The sequence below is a fragment of the Rhipicephalus microplus genome, chromosome 5, assembly GCF_043290135.1.
Source record: "Rhipicephalus microplus isolate Deutch F79 chromosome 5, USDA_Rmic, whole genome shotgun sequence".
NCBI lineage: Eukaryota > Metazoa > Arthropoda > Arachnida > Ixodida > Ixodidae > Rhipicephalus > Rhipicephalus microplus.
In genome coordinates this window covers 142,576,125-142,600,077 of record NC_134704.1, presented here as the reverse complement: position 1 = coordinate 142,600,077, position 23,953 = coordinate 142,576,125, and the positions used below count along the sequence as shown (strand labels likewise).

Genomic DNA, 23,953 nt, shown 5'->3' with positions numbered 1-23,953 from the left:
CGATGAACATGAGCTCGGGCGAAAGTATCGTCTGTCTCATTTTCCATCAGGGACTCATGACCTGGATGCGAAACGTTGTACGTCTTGGTTTGGATGCTTGCTGCAGCGGCGAGAATTTGTAAGGTGTGCTTGGAAGTTTTGGTTTTCTGAAAATTTCTACAAGTTGTTTGGAAATCGGTTAGTCTTATGGCTGTATCAGCACAGGTTTAGATAGGGCTATCGCTGTTTCTTCTGCTGTATCAATTTCTGCAGTGAAGATGCTAGTTGACGTTCTCTTTTTGGGGCGAAGCTCCTTAAGGCGTGGGTCGTGCGTTTTCTGTATGTGGTAGCCACCTCTAGAATTAGTCCCCAGAATGTCCGCTAGATGGCATTTCGTATTGTAGGAGGGCTGAGAGTCTTTTTAGTGCTACAACAGCCCGCTTGATATTTTCACCCAAATTTTGCTAAAAATTGACCTAATTACCAGCTGGATCTTAGTAACTTTATCGCAGAAAGCTTACACGATTAGGTACATACACTCTAAGGCAAAAGGGTGTTAAAAGGGTGTGTGGTTCGTCCTTTTGAAGACTAATGGGGCTGCCACAACCATGATTTCTTTTAAGGACTAACGCCACCGCGTCTATCAGTTAGTCTCAACAGTCGAGCTCAATGGGCTGACATTTAGTCCTCACATTTACACCTTAGTGAGTAACCGTTAGTCATACAATTCACCTCGAAGTACTAACATTTAGTCTTCACATTTGCACCTAATAGGGCAACAGTTATTCCCCACATTTACTGCTAACCTCCCTGCCCTTCCTCTTTCAATCCTCCTCCTGCTCCTTTTACATTTACACCTTAACGGGCAACCGTTAGTTCTCACAGTTGCACCTTGCCAGACAAACAGTTGATCCACTCAAATATTCCAATTGGATGAACTTTTTACCCCCAGTTCAAACATTGTTTTTTATTTATTTTCAGCCAGGCCCAATACTTTTTTCCCCTGTTTTTCTGCACAGTGAGCAACGAATAGCGTAGAAAAGAGCATTCGAAAAAGTAGTTAGTCACCTATGTGTAACTGATTTTGCGGTCAGGGCAACGAAAGACAAAAGTGAGACATCGAAATATTTTATTTTTCTACATACACATGAAGTTTCTTTATTCTTTTAAGTGAATTTATGGTGAAGTTCAGAAGTCCAGTCTCGTTGTCAAATCTTGTTCACTCCTTGGGGAGCTCCTCCGACGGAAGCGATAGATGACAGGCATTGCAGACGTCAGCGCAAGCAGCCTTCTGCCTTTTGTGTTCCCGCGGTTGTACATACAATAGAATAGTAAAAATAGTTAAACACACGTAACAGAAGAAGAAGATCATGATGATCCAAACTTTATTACTCCCAAATGAGGGGTCTGGCCTAGAGGACGGTTACGCTGCTTAGAGGACGCCTGTCGAGATTTCTCGGGACACCGCGGCCTCCAATGCGCGTGAGATTACCCGGCGTGGCTGTGCCGAATCAGTGAGGATGCACGCATATAGCAAATATACATGCAAGGTAATATTAAAACACGCGTGTAAAATATGACACGCAAATAACTTTACCTTCACATCTCGCACAGCCCTTTTGAAGCTGCTCTGACGAAAGAGATGAATGACAGGCATCGCAGACACCAGCGCATACAGTCGTCAGCACGGTGTGTGCCCACGGCTGCACAATAAGTATGTAAAATAGCAAGTCACACGTGACAGAGGATGAATACGAATGCATATGATAAATACGTGCAACGTGAAATAAAAACATACGTGAGATATGACATGCTAGTAATTTCACCATGATGTCACACATCGTCGAAGACTCATTTCGATACCCGTAGCGCAACAGCTTAGGAGCGGCAGCCGAAGCCACAACTCCGCAAACCACCGTGCCGACAGCAAGTCGGCGACTCCTAAGCGAGCGACGTCGTTCAGCTCGAGCCAGCGAACACCAGGCCAAACACGGCACTGAATGCGGAGTGTCTGCCGCCAGCGAACTTCGAACAGGAGACCGAGCGTACGCTGGGCCGTCACCACGAACAGCGCCGAAGAAATTGACGGTAATGCGGCCATTTTCCACAAACTCGAGTGAGTGCAGCGCGAAAACGCGAGTCCGCCGCCGCGGCCAACGAACGGCGCCGAGATGTTGTGACTGACTGACGGGAAAGCCAACCGTAATGGCGACCAATTTTCACTGAGTTCCGACGCTATAGTGAAAGCCCCGCCAGCCCGTGCTGGTGCACTTACAGCGCGCGACATACTACAACCAAGCTCGTTACGAGAACTCGCAACATGTTTTCGACGAATCCCAACACAGCGACGAGGTCTCAACCCAATATCGTGATACCGGAGCTAATCGCGGCGGCGAAGACAGGCAAGCACTCGATGATCGAGCGTTCGGGAGGCCGAAGGCAATGGCGGCCAATTTCAATGCGGTCGCAAACCACAGGCGAACTGCAGACGCCCAAGCTTACCTTCGCGGTGCATTTTGTGCGTGCGATATACAACACGACCGAGCCCGTTGTCGGCAAGGGCGTTCCGTATCGCACACGCGACAAGTAGAGTAGAAAAAGAATTAGAACCTACTTGCGAAAGAACCCAGTGCTGATTTCTGCACTGAGTTGGACTGAAGTATATATCCGATAGGCCTGCTGTCTGCTCGGCCGCTATGTTGGCCTTCCCAACTGTTGCTGTCGTGCGTTGGTCGTAACTATCTTGAAGCCAGAGATATACAGCGCGGCGTGGTGACGTGTCGGGACTTGCTCCAGACTTCATGGGTGCGGCAAAACGTTAAAGCAGCAGCCCACGTTCATGCAAGCGTACACACAAGCATCACGTCGTCATTCCTATAGATCGTCGAATCCAGGCGGCCGTGGTCGGGCATTCCGAGCGCGATGCAACGCGAACCATCACCAGCGAAATACGGCGTAAGACTGAGTCAGGAGATGAGGATGACAGCTAGTGACCTTGGCAACGCTTTGCGCACTGCCCACATTCCCCGGGTGGTTCATCCTTTTGGAGCAAGTTTGGAGACTAAGTGGTTTGCACACGGCACGCTTCCCTCTGTGGTTGCTCCTCAATGGTCTATACGTTCATCGCGCGCGCCTATTGGGCTCCGTTACTCCTTTTTCGGGTAATTTTGCCTTAAAATGTAGTCTCTGACAGTGCTGTCTGGGGCACTCTTATAATGGCTTTAGGTGTAAAGTTCCGCAAACTCAGAAGACGCTTGAGCCTCGCCTTCGAAAGTAGAACGCAAAAACGTTAGTGGGTCCCCATAGCCTTATCATTTGCCAGTCAGGTTCCGCTTCTCGGTACATTTGAACCATGCCCATCCGAAAGGTCGCGAGTTCGATCCCGGCCGTGGCGGTCGCATTTAGATGGAGGTGAAGTGGTACAGGCCCACGTACTGTGCGATGTCAGTGGACGTTAAAGAACGTCAGAAAGAGAGAGGTAGGTATAATAAACTTTTATTTATGCCACAGCACTGCACGCGCAAGGTGGGCGGCCTTCGTTTTTAAGACCCTGTTCCGCTCCTGCTTGTTCCATGGACGGATAAGGCTTCTACGGGCTTCTTGTAGGGGCAGAAGGTGGGGGTCCACGGCTGGTTTTTTAACTGTGAGCTGAATTTACTTCGTGTACTTCTGTGCTTTTTATGTCGCAGGTACGGTCCAATCCTCCAGGTCTTCAATACCTTGTGTGAGCCCTTCTTTACGGAAAGTGGTCCAGTCCATGGTTTTCGCCATACCAATCTTGAGAGGTGCCCTTTTGTAAGTTATCTCCGTTTGCACCCAAGTGGCAGTCACTTTCCAGTCTCACCCATTCCACTCTGGATATTCCCGCTGTGAAGGCGAGATCTGCGTTGGTGTACCTTGATAAACTGTTCCCTATTCTTGTCGGGGTATGCGGATACGTCGACAGAGTTAACTTATGGCGTTGCGCTCTGTCATGGACATCTATTCCTTTCTTGCCTGTTTTGTGATAATCATAGCAGCGTGATACGCGTTCAAAGCCCCCACCACCACGAGCTTCGTCATTTTGTAGACCCCTTCACTTCTCCCAGAAGTGCATTGAAGCTTGTGAAAAATTCTGGCGGTTGACTACAAATTTTTAGGATGAAAATTTTCTGATTCGTTTTCATGGCTGGATGAATTTTCACAAATGTGTGTTCCTTGGAAGTGACAATGCTATGCTGCTGTGCGACAAGCAGTTTCTGTATTAAGACCGCAGTGCGGGCCTTCCCTCCACCATATAGGTTTCGTATCCTTCGAACTTGATTGTTTCTGATTGGGTTTCTTGCAGGCCTATGTCGTCTGTATTCTGTTGCATAGTTGTCATAACTCTGCCTTTTGAAATTGATAGATATAAGATTCCACTGCCATACCTTGAGTGTTGTTTTGCTTGTCGCGTGTGTTATCACTGCAAAAGAAGAGGTACTTGGGCTGGTTAGTATCGCTTTTTTTGAAAGAAGTATACTTTCTCAGTGCGCAGACAACGTTTAGGAAAGAAGACAGATAGGAAAGTGCGCTCTTTTCTATCTGTCTTCTTTCTGAAACGTTGTTCTAAGAAATTATATTTCTTTCAAAAGTGTCAATTCCGAATATGTGCTATCTGACTTGAACATCTAGGGATCGCTAGTGCGTGCTTCTCTGACTGTGTACAGTTTGGCTTTTTTTGTTTTGCTCTGAAGCTTTCTGCAGCACTGCTGTTCATGCTCTTATTGCGGCAAAAGTTTTTATCTGCATGGGCAATAAACTCGTCAAATGTTACTTTAGGTTGGTTTTACTGTAGTCGTGAGAGTCTGAATGGCTTGCTGTTGCTGTTGTTGCTGCTGCAGAGTAGGTACGTGGGCTGCTTAGAGCTTGGCTTCCTGTTTTTCTTCCAATCGCTTTTCGATATTTTCTAGTTGATTGGCGAAAATCAGCTATAGTCGTTGCATCTTCTCAGCAATTCATGGTTCACTTGCTTTCAAGTGTACGGAACATTTCAATCTCGCGTTCCTCGGGCACCTGTGTTACAGGTTCTTGGTAGGAGGAGTTGGAACTGTGTTTAGTAGCTTGTGTTTTACTCACTGCCTTCCTTGACCTCGGCGTTGATCTTGGCTGAGATTGGGCGTGGGGCCTGTTTCGCAAAGGCAACCTCCCTCTTTAAAGTAAGCAAGAGACGTTGTCACTCATAGTGCCCTTAAGAATGGGTGAAGAGTCCGCGCCCAAGTCGACGGACCGAATCAGCATCGACTCCTGCTGCTGTTGTTGCAAACGGTGATTGCGCACGTGAAAAGGAGGCGGAGCTGGTTTGAGCTTTCGCTTGCAGTCTTTTACCGCAGTTTCGTGAGGGAGATTGCAGATCTTGCACATCATATTGTATTTATGTTGAGGTGTTTTGTTGTTGCCTTGGCAGCACTTGAAGCAGAAGTTGGCCTTTGATTGGGGACATATTTCCTTCCGGTGTCCCAGGGCTCCACAGGTTTTACAATACACTGTAGTGTTTCCCAGTATGGTCGGCATCTGATTAGGGCTCCACCCACTTTTACGCAGAATGGAACATGCAATCCGTGAAAATAGGTGATGGCGGAGAGCGATTTTCTCAGCACTCAAGCGCCGAGTATTTCATAGCCATCGGCACTTACTATTTACATCAGTTGTTCCGCTGTCATTTCTTGCTTGTATTAGTCCGTGTATGTTAAGTAAGACTTCAAAGGCAACATCGTTGTCTGGGCTGTTTGCTGTCATAAAATTCTGGCTCCATTGCAGTTGCGTTCCGACTTTTGTCCGGTACGCCTCAAGGTACATATTGCTAGCTCTTGCTAATGCATATTTGCTACTATTGACCATTTGGAAAGTTGAAATCCGAGCGGTGGTCTATAGATGACTTCTCGGTGATCTTCTGGCAGTGATGGTGGTGTGTACTTTGTCTTGAATGTGTCAGGTGGGTTTTGCAGCGAGTTTTACACGTTGCTTTTTTTCTGCCCGACTTCCAGGCTGCCCAGTGTCTATAGCTTGCGCGCACCCCGTTGCATTCCTACTGCTTTGGGTTTTTTCAGCCCTCTTACCTTTTACCAGAGATTTTGAGTATCGATTTTTCTTCCGCTGTTTCTGCCGAGGCTGCTTCCACAGTCATTTCACCTCGCTCTTGCTCGTTCCATGCATTTTCATTTACTTCGGTCGTTGCAGCCATAACAGCACGCGGTGAGGTCTGCGCACGTGGTTAATGAATGGCAAAAATCCGTCTGAAATCGTGGGTGTGAGCGCGAGGCTCAATTTAATGAATCACGGTATGCCTAACTCGGCAAGTGAGGCAAAATAGAGCCGTGGTAAATCGACTCACAGAGTTGAGGGTGGTCTCTGTCAGTGCCGCTTTCCAAGCTGAATCGGTTATAGCAAGCGCTAATGCGCTTCATGTTGGCAGTACTTGGGCAGTTTGCGTTCAAACGGGACTACAAGATCAAGTAAACTCGACTGACCTTCTTGCGTTCGAAAACGCCAGATGGTAAACGTTTCCAGAGCCGTCCACTACGGCGTCCCCCATTATCATATTGTTGTTTTGGAACGTAAAACAACAAAAAAATATTATTACTTTAAGCACGCCACGAGTAAACAACAGTGGTTGTTTAAAATTTTGCCACAGTGCACGCCTGCAGATGCGAGGTGCCGGCGTGACGCCTAGCTACTCCCGAAATGACGAATTGTGGCGTTGAAACGCTTTATATTTCATCATTCTGTGAATAAGCGACGTGTCCACCGTGCGTCATTGGGGAAATAGGCACACATACACAGCTACGTACTTCGTTGATGCTGTGACGATCAATTATGCTTGAGCGCCTTGTAATAGATGGTTCTTGAAACCTCGTTTCTGAATTGACATTATGTGAAGCCTAGTCCAGATCCAGGCTACGCAATATTTAATACGTTAACGTGACTCCACGCACACTTATGATGTGTGTATAGGGTTTCATTCCCAAACAGTTTCAAGCCCTGACATGGCTCGGTGGTGAATACCTCTTTGCCCCACAGAATGAATTGCGGTTCTTGCACAGGTGTACGAGTTTAAAGGTGAAATCGTTTAGCCTAGCCGTTATTTGTGCGGCCTGTCGGGTATGTGCTATATACTGTGCAGCATTTCTAAAAAAATCATAATCATAAACGGGTAACTGCCGCAGCAACTGGGTAATTTCTCATACTCACCAATGTATACCAATAAGAATTAGGAATGCAACAGTTAACGCCGACAAACTAGTATGTGCCACAGAAATTTGTGCAGCTTCACGGAAAACTATGGTCACAAGCACATAAATATCATCTACCACATAAATTTGCTATAATCCACTACTCACTGCTGTTGCTAAAAAAAGAAAAGGTGACAGTTAGCTCAACCAATCCGCAGCTGATTATAAATATTATTAGTGGACATAAATGTACAATATGCAGAATTTTTGGGAAGAATACACTTTACACTCGGCCAATCAATCACCCGCAGTGGCTGTGTGCCATGTGCAGAGGTCAAGAAGAAGAAATGGCTGCGAAGCGACAGTCACAGAACCCGAGTACTTACAACAAGAGAACACTATGGGGAAGGGTAAAGGCAGGCGATGGCTGCGACGCCAGCGACGACGTGCTGACGTCGTGTCTCTGACTTACTGTGCTCGAACTGGAACCTCACTGCCCTGAGAATCAATGTAGGAAGAGCCTACCACCATAGAGTTTCCTAATATACATGGAGGGAACTCTGGCGCTAGTGTATATGGGAGCGGCAACGCACGGCGCTTCAGCGAGCGTGGTATGAGGGTAGTACACAGATTTGTCTAATCTTCGTACTTCTGGCCTGCTTTTGGCTCAGTGTGTGTTCGTGTGGCTTGAAGCTGTTTTCTTACAAAACAAAAATCAGCAAATGTTCAGCGATTGCGCTTCACCACCTTATTCTTTCAGAATTACTTTTCCAAATCAGGTCACGAAGTTCAAAAGGGCTGAATCTTTCTTTCAAAGCAAAACCGAAACACAGCAATAAACGAAGCCGCAAGTGCAATTCGCCGCCTGCAAGTACGAAGACTATTGTGTACTGCCCATCATTCCCATGGTCGCTGAATGATCGCAGCGACAGAGTCCCCTCTAGTTAATTTTAGGAAACTCTATGCCTACCAATAGGATAGAAAGGTGGGCTAGTTGGTAATTCAAGATTGTTCAGCGAACTGAGAGCGCGGGAGGAACACAGACACGAAGCAAACAGGAGGCACACAGCATGAGCGCTCGTGCTGTGTGCCTCCTGTTTGCTTCGTGTGTGTTTCTCCCGAGCTCCCAGTTCGCTGAACAATCTATGCCTACCACCACCCGCTAAATTTAGAAATGACACTATTGGTAGCTTGGGAAACTGGAGTTATGTGGAGCGCCCGGTCGTCGATTGCTTCTTATTTCGGTCACTCCGTGCCCTCCCTCGTGCAACGAAGGCACCGTGTGAACCTGGGTCAATTATATTCAACCTGGATCAAGCAATTATATTAGTTATCAGAATCATCTAAGGTTGCTTTGTATGAGTACTCAAGCGGCCTAGTGCAAGCATTGTTTTTTATTATTTGCGTCCATTTGGGTTTTTTTGCTCTCGGACAACGCCGGTATACTGCACTCAAAACGAACGATGCCGGCACCTGCGCCGGAATTTCCGCGAAACGGGCTCTTTATTGTTATCACTTTGAAAAAAAAAATTCTCGCATCAATAAATGACGAAACTTTGTTTAAGTTAACATCCTGTGTCAGCGTACTCATTCATGAAGAACCAGCCTCGTCTTGCTATAGCCTCACATTGTTGGTTCAGCCGACGTCGTATCTTGCTCGAATAATGTCGAGCATTTCGTTCACAATGGGGCAGGGGGGGAGGGCTAGCGCCAGAATGCCATTTAGGATATGTACGTATACGTTTGGCTGGTGCGCAGCATAAGTACCTGCTTGTACCTATTTCCCAACTGCAAGTGCTTACTTGCGCAGGGAACGTTAGAGCGCGATAAGCTACTAAGTGTCGACTATTGAGGGACTCGCTAGTGTATAAGCTATTGCCCATGATTCCGCCATATTCCACGAATTGAGTAATGATGACGATTGATACCGATGATTTTACTTTGATGACTAGACAAATATGGCATTTCATGGCGACCGTAAACATTAGCGACGGCAAACATTATCTACTTCTACAAATTATGACGTCTTGCTAACGTTTTAACTGAAGAATGTGCCTTGAATTTCTGAACTCTTCAAAGTATTTGGATGTTGATAAAAGCACGGCTGTTTCCACACGTCTAATAGAACTGGTGACTGACGTTGAATTCATCAATAACAACGTAGAACGAATTTTGTGATTGATGTATTCCTCCCGCGAAATTATCGCTTCATAACTGCTCAATCTTTGGAAGCTTGAGTAAACTGCTGTTATATACTTTGATAGGACAGACTATTAGCTGGTGGGTCTTCCTTTGTAGAAAAGCGAAAATCAGCGCAATGAAAAAGCTATTTCGATGTCTAGAAACAAAGCGTGGCTTCTTAGGGCTATCGCAATAACCGTTAGCGACCATGCCGAAAAAGAGCAGCAAAAGTTGAGACGTTAGAGATTTACATTTGAATATGATGTCTGCAAGTGTATATATATATATATATATATATATATATATATATATATATATATATATATATATATATATATATATATATATATATATAATTTTCTCTTTTTTCTTTTTTTCTTTCCTTTTCTTTTTTTTCTTTTTTTTTCTTTCCTTTTTTTCCCTCTTACCTTGCCCTCTGATTCGAGATTGTATAAAGCTGAGCACCGACAAACTGTATCTTTATTCCTGATGAAGGCCAGACTCTAGGCCGAAACGTCGAAATAAACCACGTTGTGACCGCTCACGGAGGCTCTACTAGACTCTATATATATATATATATATATATATATATATATATATATATATATATTGTGAGACGACGTCAGGTACGAAGGAGCGACCGTTTTATTGTCAACCCAGACGCGCGAGCCAGCAACCGAACAAGCAGCGAGCCGCTACGATGATGATGATCACGGTGCTTTGTATGCGCAGGTGAAAGTGAAAATGATGAGCAACACAATCAGCGCTCACACTATTTCCCCCCTACACGAAAGCGGTCTGCAAGACGTTCATTTAGTAAGTGTATGAGCGCTGGATATAAGGTTTCAGGCGAGACACATGGACGATCTCGGTCCCGCGACGACGGCGATCAGAAGCCGAAGTAACCGGCGCGACGCGATAATTTACGGCCGATGTTCGTTCAAGCACGGTGTAAGGACCCAGGTATCTGTGAATGAATTTTTCACAGAGGCCGGGTGTGCGAACAGGTGTCCAGAGGAGCACTTCGTCGCCTGGGTAGAATGACACAACTCGACGTGTCGCATCACAACGAACTTTTCGCTGGGCCTGAATGGTAGAGGTGTTGGCGCGGGCGATTGTGCGGCAGTGGTTGACACGGGCAGCGAATTCTTCCGGAAGGGACGCAGATGGGACAGAAGGCGTGGACAAAAAGCTGGTGTCTAGAACAAAAGATGGTGCACGGCCATACACAAGAAAAAACGGGCTGTAACTTGTAGTGCGTTGTATGGCAGTGTTATAGGCAAACGTGACGAAAGGTAGTATTGTGTCCCAGTTCTTGTGATCGGGTTGGACATACATAGAGATCATGTCTGACAAAGTTCTATGAAAACGCTCAGTAAGACCATTGGTTTGCGGATGATATGCCGAGGTGGTCTTATGGATTGTGTCAGAGGCCTGTAAAACTTCAGCGAGCACACGAGAAAGAAATGTCTTGCCACGGTCACTCAGGAGAACACGAGGGGCGCCGTGGCGCAGGATAATGGCACGCAGAACAAAGTCGGCTACTTCGCTGGCAGCTCCAGTAGGAAGAGCTGCCGTCTCAGCGTAGTGAGTAAGATGGTCTACGGCAGTAACAATCCAGCGGTGACCGGCGGCGGTAAGCGGAAGGGGTCCGTATAAGTCTATGCCGACGAACTCGAAGGGAGCGGATGGGCACGGGAGAGGCTGTAGAGGGCCGGCGGGAAGAGATGTCGAACGTTTTCGGTGTTGACATGATGAACAGGAAGTGACGTACCTGGAAACACTAGTGGAGAGGCCAGGCCAGAAGCAGCGAGTCTTAATGCGATCGTAGGTTTTATGAAAACCCAAGTGGCCAGCCGTCGGGTCGTCATGAAAGGCTTCTAAGACTTGGAGTCGAAGTGAGCGAGGTATGACCGGGACCCATCGGCTACCGAGAGGATGGTAAGTTTGTCGAAGTAGCGTTCCGTCATGAAGTTTGAAACGCGTGAGTTGTCGTCGCAAGCGGCTGTTGGGAGCACGAGATGAGCCGGTGAGCCGATCGATGATTGTACGGCAGTATGTGTCTGCACGTTGGAGCGAGGTGAGGTCTGCGGATTGAAGGAAGTCATCCGGTGCAGTGGGCTCGATGGGACTAAGACTGGTCATCTGCGTGGTCTCTTGGCTGGGAGGTGCTGCGCAGCAGGTAGATGCGTCATGATTTTGCAACAGCGGACAGCGTGACAAAGCGTCGGCATCTTGGTGTTTGCGGCCCGACCGGTATTAATGAGATCTAACAGACAATAATGCCAAGGAATGTATAGGGGAAGTTATTACAACAAATGGAATGTAAATAGAAAGAAAGAAAAGAGGGTGAAAAAATAACCAGCCGTGAGCAGGAACCGAACCTGCGACCTTCGAATAACGCGTTCGATATATATATATATATATTCGCACAAGCATGCACATGACCCCCATAAACAGACAAGTCTGCTTGCCGTCTGCTCGGCGTCTGCATAAAATCGGCTGGCCAGGTCTGTAGGGGGGTGACTCGCGGTTGACTGGTAGGTAATCCTGTGTCATGACCCTCAATGTATGATATATATGCATCCACACACGCGCTCAAAAGACCCAGACCAACAGACAAGTCTGCTTGCCCTCTACTCGGCATCTGCAGAAAATCTGCAGACGAGGTCGGTATGGGGGGTGACTGCATGGTGGGTCACTGATAGGGGACTGAAAGATGAAACCCATTAAATCATTGTAATCAAATGGGCCACCTTCGAAAATTTGTATATACATACATATATGTTACATACATCTAGGTGCATGCACTCCGGATGCACATTATTAAAAAAGTCTGCTTGCCGTCTGTTTGGCGTCTGCAGAAAATCTGCAGACCAGGTCCACAGAAAGGTCGAGTCTACCGGAAGGTGACTGGGGTAACTGATAGGTATACTTGTGGGTGACAGGAAGGTCAAACCCATTTTCGTAAGGGCGTATCACATGTGTCGAGTCGAGGGCTAGCTGCCAGAAGCAGCACGCTAAGCCTTTTACGCACTGTGCACAAGGGTTGATACGCCTAAGCTGTGGCAAGACCCACATAAGAGAAACAGGGCGTCACATTAATGATTGAATGAGGGAGCATACTAATAACACAGTTGCAGCGAAATTACGCACACATTTCCGCACATTGCAATGCCCGTCGATGTGCATCATGCTTTCCAAAAGCGCTGATGTTAGGCAAAAGCAGCAAACAAACTGCTGGAGAGTTGTTGGAAACCATTTATATGGAAGAGAAATGGTCCGATCGTGTCAGTGACTCATCTATAACTTTGTATTCCACAGAAATAAGCTTTATCGATAGCATGTTATTTTGACCACGTTGATCCACGTCATGTTGGCTCTTTACGTTGGCGCGGGAAGTGTCTTCTTTAGAAGCGAAGCGTCTTGTCGTCGAGGTCAATCAGGGGTGCGGCGTGACCAGCCCTATGCGCATGCACGTCCCCTCCTCTCGTACGCTCCCTTCCTCTCCTTTGCTCCTCCCCTTTCTCACCTTGCAACGCCGACGCAGGCAGCTTCAGATAAAGAATTTCTTGATAGAAAAATATTTGGCAGATCCCACGTACCTGGGAATCGACTTTATGTGAAGCATGCGGAGGGATGGTGACAGTGTTGCTATATTTATCGAGCGACACGTCATGAAATGATGCTAAATATATGTATAAATGTTGCACGCACAGACATATGCTGAAGAGTTGCAGATATTTATATAACCAGTTGTTTGCACTTAAAAAACGATGCCGACTGGAACATGCGTATCGGCAACACCGGAAGCTGATATGAAGCGCTGATTCTCACGAGGATGCTGGCCCTGGACACTGCTACATAAATCAACTTCAGCGCATGCCAACTTACCGCAATTGACGTTAACCCGAGCTGATGGCTATATCCAAGGAGTACACATGCAATGTTTAAATTGGGTAGACAGCACTGCAACCACTATCGACTTTTCACGCAAATTAGCGTTCATTTGGAAAGTAGTTACGAGAACTGGCGTAGCTGTGGTAAAATGCTTCATTGCCACGCAGAATAATTGGGTTCGACTCAAGCTGGGACCCTGACATGTATTATTTGCATTTGTCGGGTCGACGCTACCGATGTCGGATATTTCTTAACGCTCGCGCGTTAAAATTGCCCACGTGTGTTCTCGTCGTTCCTGGGTAGATACTAAGTGTCGATCGCCTATGGCACATACCCGCATACCAGCGGCACATACCCGCCCGGGGGTATATGCCACTGTCTGGCGGGAAGTTTTTGACGACGTACGTGACAGGATTGTGACATTATTCATGTCTTCACCAGCGCGTCATATTCGTCAAACCACCTTACCCTCCTATGCTTAATTTTGTTCACGCCAAGTTAAGGGGGTGACCACGAGAGCAACCAAACGTAAGTGGCTAGATAGATAGATAGATAGATAGATAGATAGATAGGTAGATAGATAGATAGATGGATGGATGGATAGATAGATAGATAGATAGATAGATACGCTCAAAGTCACCAAATTTCGCTAAGAAATGCTTCGAATTAAAAAAAAACTGACTGCTCGCGTTGCAGAGCCGTTGACTGGCCACCCCGTATATATAGACACTGGATCTCGACCTGCAAGGTAGTGTGAGAGGGAGATGTGTCCTGTGCGGTGTTTAACAATAAAACATGAGAGACCTTCAAGATTCGCCTTTAAGAGTTGAAAGCTATAGCGATATCTTGTCGCCAGTGCGTAATGATTTGAAAATTGCTTGTGCCAGTGAAGCTTTCGCATACGGCTGCATTCTGGGACATTGGTAGCATACTTTAAAACAGGCGCAGTTGTATGCCTGATATCTTTTCGTGCTTGCTATGCATCCACTACATGGCCGTAAGGGAAGAAGGGCAGTAACGTGTGTGCCTTTGGTATGCTGGTTGGCCCGCTTTAAAGCATGAAGTCATAATAGTCTCATTCCCATGTTCTCAAGCCCCGTCGCAATGTACGCTTGTACCACGCATTAATACTGGGATATTACATGTTGCATTGTGAAGCATTCATACAGGATGCGTGCGTTTGTTAAGCGTGGGCTACTTTCAGTGCATTGCCAAGCAGAGAAAGTTAGTTTCACTGTGTTTCCAAGCAGACGCGCGTCTCGGGTGAAGCCCCCGCTTGCCACGCAAACGACCCGGGTTCTCTCAAACCCCGCATTTTTATTAAATGCGAAGCATTTCTTAGCGAATGTCGGCGACTTTAAGCGTATCTATCTTTCTAGCCGCCTATGACGTTTATCTCTTCTGGCTGTTTTGATAATGGTATCGATACCAAACTTAGTATTGCATAACATGACTGCATGGAGAACATATTTCACTAGTAATAACATGAAAATCATAATATGTATGTCGTTAATGTCATGATTTACATTTCATGGTCCTGGAGCTCTTGCGGTGGTTTCGCTCACATGGCATGTTGCAAAACTGGTATGGTATGACATGATTGCATGGCGAACCCAAGCGACAGACCCTAACATGAAAATCATGACATGCGCGTCATGTAACAACATGACTACATACTACGCTCATGATGCGCTCGCGGCCGTTTCGCTAGTTTCACTTATACCGAATTCGGTAATACGGGGCGTGAATGAATGATGAAGGCATGATACTGGAGCAAACATGATGAACATGAGATGTGTGTCATGTAACAGAATGACTACATGCTACGTTCATGATGCGCCTCGCGGCCGTTTCGCTAGCTTGACATGTACGAAACTCGGTATTACGTGAAGCGAACGGACGACATAGTTAAATGACACATTTAAACAGGATAATGACGACATGCGTGTCATGTAACACCAAGACTACATGCCACATTGATGATGCGCTTGCGGTCGTTTCTCAAGCTTCACATATGCCAAATTTGGCATTACGCGACGCCAATAAATGACGAAGCTATGTGACTGGTGCAAACATGATGATCATGAGATGCGTGTCATGTGAGAACATGACTACATGCCACAGTCTAGGCGCGAATACATTTCGACGTGACATGGTGCGTGTGCTCGCCGGCGTTCATTTCGTCGCGTCACGCCGGTGTTGCCACGCCAGGCACCGGTCCTGGCATATACTGGCAGACACGCGCCGAGCTGCGTTGCTTTGACGCATGTGCGTTTCAGATCGTGCGGTGTCCCTCCATCAAGAAAAGAGGGTGACGCAGTGTTGTCTGGGTAACGAATTGGTGCGAAATTCAGCATGATGCATTTCGCGCCGGTTGCTGTCGGGCCGCGCCTGGCGTCAGACTATAGAGTGCTCGCGTTTTGCTAACGTAGCGTCGCTGTGCCCAGCGTGCGAGCGCGTCAACGTCATGTTCGAGTATATTGGACCCTTCATGATGCACTCGAGGCCGTTTCGCTAGCTCCACATATACAAAATTTGGTGTTACGTGACGTCAATAGATAACGAAAGTATATGACTGGTGCAAACTTGATAATCATGACACGCGTGTTATGCAAGAACATGACAACATACCACGCTCATAGCGTGCTCGCGGCCGTTTCACTAGCTCTACATATACAAAATTTGGTATCAAGTGACGTGAATAAAGGACGAAGGTAAACGACACATCCGAACCTATAATCATGGCACGGAAGTCATATACGGCATCATTCACCTCCACCTCGTAACGTTGTGCTGATTTTGTGTGAAGTGACATATCAACATTTCTCATTCGTGCTTCGCATATCATCGATTCCCACTGTATTTGGGATCTGCCAATTTTTATTTATTTTATTTGCATCTTACTCGATTTTTTGGTCGCGCACAAGATGACGATTTTTGCTGATAACCAACGCCGCCGCCGCCGGAATTTTCACGAAACGAGCTTTTGGATGCTACCGCGTTGAAAATCGCCATGTGTGCGTTAAAGAAAAGCGGATTGCGGGTCTCGCCCGTGTCCAATCAGAGTCTTCTGTCTCTGCCCATTAGCAGCGATTGGAATGTTGCAGTGGGAAACGCCGGTCCCTCGCTGTGTGCTTTTCACCGCCCCAGGTTTCTTTCTTGTAGAACGCCACGATTAGCGCCAGCGGCAATGTCGCCGCCAGTGTGAGTGTTAGCGCCTGCTGCTTCGCATGTAGGAATGGTTCCTTTTTGCGGGAGATGGTATAACTCTACGGTACGTTTCTCGTAGTGTCAATCAAAAGGTGGTAGTGGGCGCCTATTTTGTTCCTCGCTTTTACCACGCTTTGAGCGAAAGAAGACCACACGTGGACAGCGGGGCAATTAGTTGTCACTGCTTTAGGCATCGACGTGTTAGCGAGCCAGCATTTTTGACAGCACAGTATGCAAAACAGAAACGTAATCTCGCTTGATGAGCTGCATAGGCCTACAGTTGGCGCTTGAGGTTTTTTCGATCGAAGCATGATTGATAGTGCAGCATTACGGAGCGCTAGTCACGTGGTTTTACCGCATGTTTTTTACCGTGTACTTTACCGTATTTCTTTACCGTATAATAGATATGCGGCTTTACCGCATATTTCTTTTCAGGAAAGTGCATACCGCACTTTCTTGAAAAGGCGGCAAAAGTTTTATGCACCCTGTGCGTTGGAACTGAAAATTTGTCTTTGTCACTAATTTGCCATACAAAAAATAGCACCAGTCGTTTTGAGATGCCTCTTAGCTTGTAATGATACGCAATTTGACGTTTAGGCAGTATGAAATATTTCAAATTGACCTTAGTTGACTCACTTATAAAGCGCCGTATAAGATATACCTATAACGACAGCCACATAATGGCAAACCGTATTTCGGTAGCTTCATTGAGTTGTGGTTAACGATTTGATAAAAAATGGGTTGTTGTTGTGCGGAGCACGTCATTCATGAGTGTGTTTTGTTACCAATAAACTCAATTAGTAGCCAACGCTGGTGTTCATCACTCTCCCTTTTAGAGAGTGCACCTGTACTTCCGCGCTTCAGATCATGGAGCTGCACATTTTGATCGCGAGTGCCTATCGGAAACAGCTAGTGCGATTGAAACAAACTAACAAACAAACATATATCATAAGATTGCCTACAGCATATTCTCTAACATATTGTACTAATATGGATGATTCTCGTCCGCTATTTTTAGGTATCAAGTATGCCGCTGACCTTGCTCGTTCGGTTAATCACTTCATGAAGCATTGCGCCCGTGATCTGCACTGCGTCAAGAGCCTGCCGAGTATGAAGACGGTCACTGAGGTAACACCTCTCCATGTGCATGTGTAGAGAAAAATGCGGAAAAAAGTCTTTAGTATACATTCACGCGCGTGCGCAGGTTTATTCATTAAAGACAACCAAATGTTAACGTATCGCCGTCTTTCGTTAAGCTGCCATACCTCCCTTTAGTAATGCGCATATGGTATAGAGAAATCTAACAGAACACACGACACAACGAGCGCGAACTTCAAGTGGTTTTAAATGAAAGCATTTCTTTGTGTGCTGCACGCACTTTTGGTATCTATCTATCTATCTATCTATCTATCTATCTATCTATCTATCTATCTATCTATCTATCTATCTATCTATCTATCTATCTATCTATCTATCTATCTATCTATCTATCTATCTATCTATCTATCTATCTATCTATCTATCTATCTATCTATCTATCTATCTATCTATCTATCTATCTATCTATCTATCTATCTATCTATCTATCTATCTATCTATCTATCTATCTATCTATCTATCTATCTATCTATCTATCTATCTATCTATCTATCTATCTATCTATCTATCTATCTATCTATCTATCTATCTATCTATCTATCTATCTATCTATCTATCTATCTATCTATCTATCTATCTATCTATCTATCTATCTATCTATCTATCTATCTACCTATCTATCTATCTATCTATCCTGTCTGTCTGTCTGTCTGTCTGTCTGTCTGTCTGTCTGTCTGTCTGTCTGTCTGTCTATCTATCTATCTATCTATCTATCTATCTATCTATCTATCTATCTATCTATCTATCTATCTATCTATCTATCTATCTATCTATCTATCTACCTATCTATCTAGTCACCTACGACCTTTTGTTCTTCTGGCCGTTTAGGTAATGGTATTGATACCAAACTAGGTACTGCATAACACAACTGTATGAAGAGCATATTTGACTAGTCACAACATGAAAATCATGACAGATCGGTCATAAATGTCATTATTTACATTTCATGGTCCTGCAGCTCTTGCGGTGGTTTCGTTCACATGACATTTGATTGATATGTAGGGTTTAACGTTCCAAAACCACCGTATTATTATGAGAGACGCCGTAGTGGAGGGCTGCGGAAGTTTGGACCACCTGGGGTTCTTTAATGTGCACCCAAATCTGAGCACACGGGCCTACAACGTTTCCGCCTCCAACGGAAATGCAGCCGCCACAGCCGGGATTGGAGCCCGCGACCTGCGGGTCAGCAGCCGAGTACCTTAGCCACTAGGCCACATGACATTTTGCAAAACTGGTATGGTATGGCATGACTGCATCACTAACATAAGTCACAGACCCTAACGTAGAAATTATGACATGCATGTCATGATTTTCATGTTACGACTTGTCATGACTATGCGCCACGCTCATGGTGCACTCGTGGTCGTTTCGCTAGCTTCGCATGTTTTTTAAAAGGCCGCTTAGCAAGCTCTGAAATTGCAAATAACAAGCACGTTATTCTTTCCCGGTGTGTGCCGTTTTTGCGGCAGAATTCGTAACACCAGCACTTCGTTCACGGGACGTCAGGGACGTAGTAGGCTCTCGAAAGGTCGACATAGCAGATGTATATTTGTTGTGAATTGTCGCCAACTTTGCTTTGACATGTGGTCCTATGGCCGTTCTGCTTTGTCTCGCTTGAACATCGTGCACGATAAACTGGTCTCACCTAGTTTTCCGCGTTTGCGACTACGGAAGCGGAGGCATCAGAGTGCAGCCGAAGAGCGTGAAATCCCGAATGGCCCCAAGACTCACAGCTGAAATTCCACGTGTTTTATGAAGAAATAAGCGGTGAGGAGGAGGTAGTGCTTGTAGGAAGTGCATACTGAAGGCGAGAAAGAAACGACTGTCTTACCTTTGAGCTGGTGTGGTTTAGGAGCCCTTTGTGTGTACTGTAGTAATTGCGGTAGAGATTTGGAGACAGCGAGGTGAATGAAAACAACACCTGCCACCACCAAGAACCGAACCACAACCCTCGGAGGTTGCAGGTGTCAGGTTTGGTTATGGTTGTGTCAGTCATTGGTAAAATAACAACTTTACATTGACGTTGTTGAACGCAGTGCATCTGTATTTACTGAGGACCGCTGGAAAAAGCGCGTATTTGGGCCCCATTGAAATGCGCTGACGTTTTTTGAAAATGTAATGAACTTGGTAATGCAATGTAGATCTTACGTTCACGGAACTTTACATACGTTAGTAAAATGTGTACCTGTTGAACGCAGGCCATCTCCAGGTGCACAGGCTAAAGAAGGCTCGTTTTTACGAATTTGCTTTTTCTGAGAAGTTCTTAGAGCCATGTAAGTGAGTGAATGGTTGAACTAATATTAATTTTGCTCCTTTTCTTAAAAACGCAGTTCTTTGATAGAGCCTGTGATTTCGCAAACAACTGCATAAAGACACTGAAGACTTCCAATGTGCAGGTAAGTCCATTCTATATAGTCGGCAGTGCTCCACTTAACTACATAATGACCTATCTGAGAAGCGTCTGCCTTATGAGTACACAGTAAGCGTTGTACGTCGCATGCATTTTTGATCATGTTGAGGAATCGTTTTCTCAGCAACCAAGATGATAGTACACAAAGACAATTTCTTTTTTTCAAATTCGGCACTTTTTAACGCTACCAGTTTATTAAAATCGGAAGAACATTATAGTTTAGTGAATTGTCACGATTAAGACTTCGGTGAATTTGCATTTTTCGGAATTTGTAGCACGAAAAGTGTCAAGTGCTTAGTTTTAATTCTAGCACAGTAGTTGTTTGTGCATACGGAAAATACAAGAGAAAAAAATAAGCAATTAGTTATCTTAGAAAAATTAGGAAACGTAGGAGTTGTTTGTGCCTACGTAGAACAGACAAAAGAAAACAATTGGTACTCCTCGAAAAGAATAATAATTATTATGATATAATTGAGTTTAAAGTAAGAAACGAGTGGAAAAACTAGCATTTTTCTCTACGAACACTGTTTAACTATTTTAACTATATTATTTAGGACCTATACGAGCTAACGTTATCATCGCCAGGGTCAACTTTTAATTTTCAAACCTGTAGTTTAGCTTGTCTTACTCGTTATGTGAGCTGTCATGTTGCTTATCGAATGTATCGTCGGTTGAGGTCAACCTATTCGGCAAAGCTTCAGTCCTAATAACTTCACAATTTAAATGAAATAATAGCATCAAATGTCGCAATCTTTAAGAGACCGAAGCCTAAACAAATTAAGAGTCAGAAGCCTAAACAAATACAGCAAAGTCCGTACGCTGCAATTCTGATTAGCTCACAGTTTGCACCACCTAGTTTGCTACCGCGATTTTATCTAATGGCGCAACAAATGATTAGATCGTACCCGCTGTCACCCTGCCCGCGATTATTCGCGAAGGACTTTGAAAAGATTGAGAAGATGGATGATGAAGTGCTTGCTGGTTAAGCACTCGATACCCCAATGGCTCAACGGTGTATTCTCACTTGCCAGAGAGCTGAATTAACCACGAAATTGTGATAACCAGGAAATTTCAACCGGCTAAGATTGTTTTTACCCTCAGCATATGAAGCCCCATCCCGCAGCCCCATTCCGAATTGAAGAAGCCTTATGCAAGCACACTCATACTTCTCCAAACGCTTTGATATCCTATTCAAATTCAAATGCACTATACATCGGAACGAAACTAGGACTCACTAATATGCACACAGGAGGACCGCAGCACTTTGTGGCGCACTATACATACTTAGGTAAAAACAAAGTTGCATGAAATTCCAGCTTTAACTGTATACCACTCCTGGATCCCTCAATAAAATGGATAGACCCCCCTCCCCCCCCCCCCCCCCACTGACAGTCATGCCCCAAATGTGGTTATGACTCATGCTTTGTCAATCACATGCTCTGGTTGTGCCCCGCGCTTGATGCCTCTCCACCCATCACTAAGGAGGAATGACACGCATCTCTGAAGAGCAGCAGTCTTCACTCTCAACTCTAGGCCGTCGAGAGGGCTCAAGACATGACGACAAAACTTTGACTTCTGGTCTCATCGTGGGTGCCACTAACCAAATCTGAGGGCAAGGAGGACCAGGGGACTCTGGCTTTCCTGAATATTAGTCACTCAGAGCCCCAACAAAGTTCTTAGGCACTGCGCCACTCTCCCGACCGGGCCGCAAAAATTAGGTGCCTTTTTCCTGTTCTAACCACTACCACCATCACAAAGTTCTCGCCATGACATGTCAGGCACGACAGACACGAGGTGCAAAGGAGCTAGGAGCTGGAAGGGCTCCGACAGACGCGCCCCGAAGAACAAATGCAAATAAAAAGACGCACAATGTTTTCAACCTTCCTTACTAACCGCACGACAATTTTTTTATATACAGCTGATTTTAGACACGCATTTTGGCTTTTCTACAAAAAGTGGGAAACTGGAAGACTGTTTCATGTCGAAGTCCACCGAGACTCTCATGCCTTATTTCCGTCACGAAAATACGTGAGTGAAATGCATGCGATCAGATGATAAAAAAAGGAGGTTCTGCTGATGGAGGCACCTCGGTCCGCGAAGAAAGCTGGCGGACGCTTAGCCGATAGCAAGGCTATACAAATCTCTTCCTTAATTCTGGTTTTACGCCACACAGACGGGGAGAACAAAAATGTGTTACAAGACACAGCATGCAAGCTCACATCTGCCGTCAACCGGTGCAGTAACAATGAGCTTTAACTGTTTTTCGCAGTAACCAGAAGATATACCCTCTCCGACAATGAAAAAAAAAGAACACATAGTTTTTCCTTTTCATTGACATGCCAGGCCATACTTTTAAAGACGATAGTTCTTCTTGCGGACCTTCAACGCAAAAATTTTGGTCTGTCCGTCTGTACATTTGTCTGTTCGTCCACCGTTACCACGAACCGCGTACTCTAGACAACACCAGCCGATACCTCGAACGGCCGACCCCATCCGCAGCGCCCACCAATGTGGCTCAAGGATCAGCGTTCATACGTGTGCGATTGTCAATTGAAAAGCAAATATTGCGCATATCTGAGGCACCATAACAACACGTATATATTCTGCATGTTCGTCGTTTACTAGAAAATTCATTATAAGTAGTTCTAAGGACCGTAGCGCTTAGCACGCTGCGCTGGCCATGCAACATTTGCACGAAGAGGTGAGTGTTTCCAACGCTTTGCTAAGACGACACGGTGGTGGCACCTACCCGTCACCGTGCGTTCTACACCTTATCACCTCTGAGACGGGCGCGCACGCCCGTCTCAGGGCCACGTGCTCTGTTTTCCAAATAAAGCTGCCAGATGGCGCTCATGTCTCACGTGTGACGTGACTTGATGCACTCGTTCACCTCCGCTGCACTCTCGAGCCTCCGGAATACTATTCACCAATTTTCTTGCGCAGAGCATCAAATAAATGTTTTGGTCACTCTCTCCACATGCAAGACTATCGTCTTTCGACGACATTTTCAGATTACATGCAGATACGGGTCTTGTATGTCAAAACTGTCTTTCGGGTCTTGTATGTCAAAGTAAAATAGAAAAAATAACGGTAAATTTATGAACACGTTTGCTTTAGTGTATACAGTATTATTTAGAACTGACAGACAATTATGTCAAGGAAATTATCGGGGGTGTTATTCGAGGTAATTGTAATGTAATCGTGAAGAAAGAAAAGTGAAGGAAAATATAACTTGCGGGGGGAAGGGACCAAACCAGCGACCTTCGAATAACGCGTCCGGTGCTCTGCCAACTGAGCTACCACGGTGGTAGCTCTCGTTTCTTTGATGCGAGCATGTGCACAATATGCTACAGATCATGCATATGGCTATGCTGCATGTCATTCTGGCGGCGCTACACCAAGCGAAGGCGTAGCTTATGAAAGTCGGGCCCCCTAAAATCGCCGCAATTAAAGGTGGAATCGTGATAATGGACATTAACCATACGTATACATGAAGGAGAGCGACCAGGCGTCACGTGAATGCATCCACATCCTGCGACGCTTTATCTGTAAGACACCAGCACACATTGTTCAAGCTGTACAACAATCTTCTACAAACATTGAACAATTTTGGGGAAGAAACGTTGCAGAGAATGCAAGGAGCCCCTTTTCATGCCCATTTTGATGAGGACGCTGAAGTCGACACAGATGCCAGCAAGTCGGACTAGGCGCTGTCATGTACAACGACACAGCGGCGTGTAGCACACGATAGCTCACGCCAGTCGTACCCTCTTTCGAGCAGAGATCACCTATTCTACTTCAGAAAAAGAATGCCCCATAGTCATGTATGACAGTCAAATTCCGGCCTCATCTCTGCGGTCGCCCCTTCAAAGTGGTGACTGACCACCAGTCCTTGTGCGGGCTGGCCAATCTTAGAAATCCCTCT

The 23,953-nt window shown here is 45.7% G+C and overlaps 1 protein-coding gene across 1 annotated transcript in view; it reads left to right on the top strand.

The window, feature by feature from the left end:
* The window catches only part of LOC142817396 (uncharacterized), a 60,903-nt gene that overhangs the window by 11,886 nt on the left and 25,064 nt on the right, over positions 1-23,953 (top strand). The window contains exons 2-3 of the mRNA XM_075894418.1: positions 17,479-17,588; positions 19,949-20,014. Coding sequence (XP_075750533.1) covers positions 17,479-17,588; positions 19,949-20,014 — 176 coding nt within the window. The remainder of the gene's footprint in view (positions 1-17,478; positions 17,589-19,948; positions 20,015-23,953) is intronic.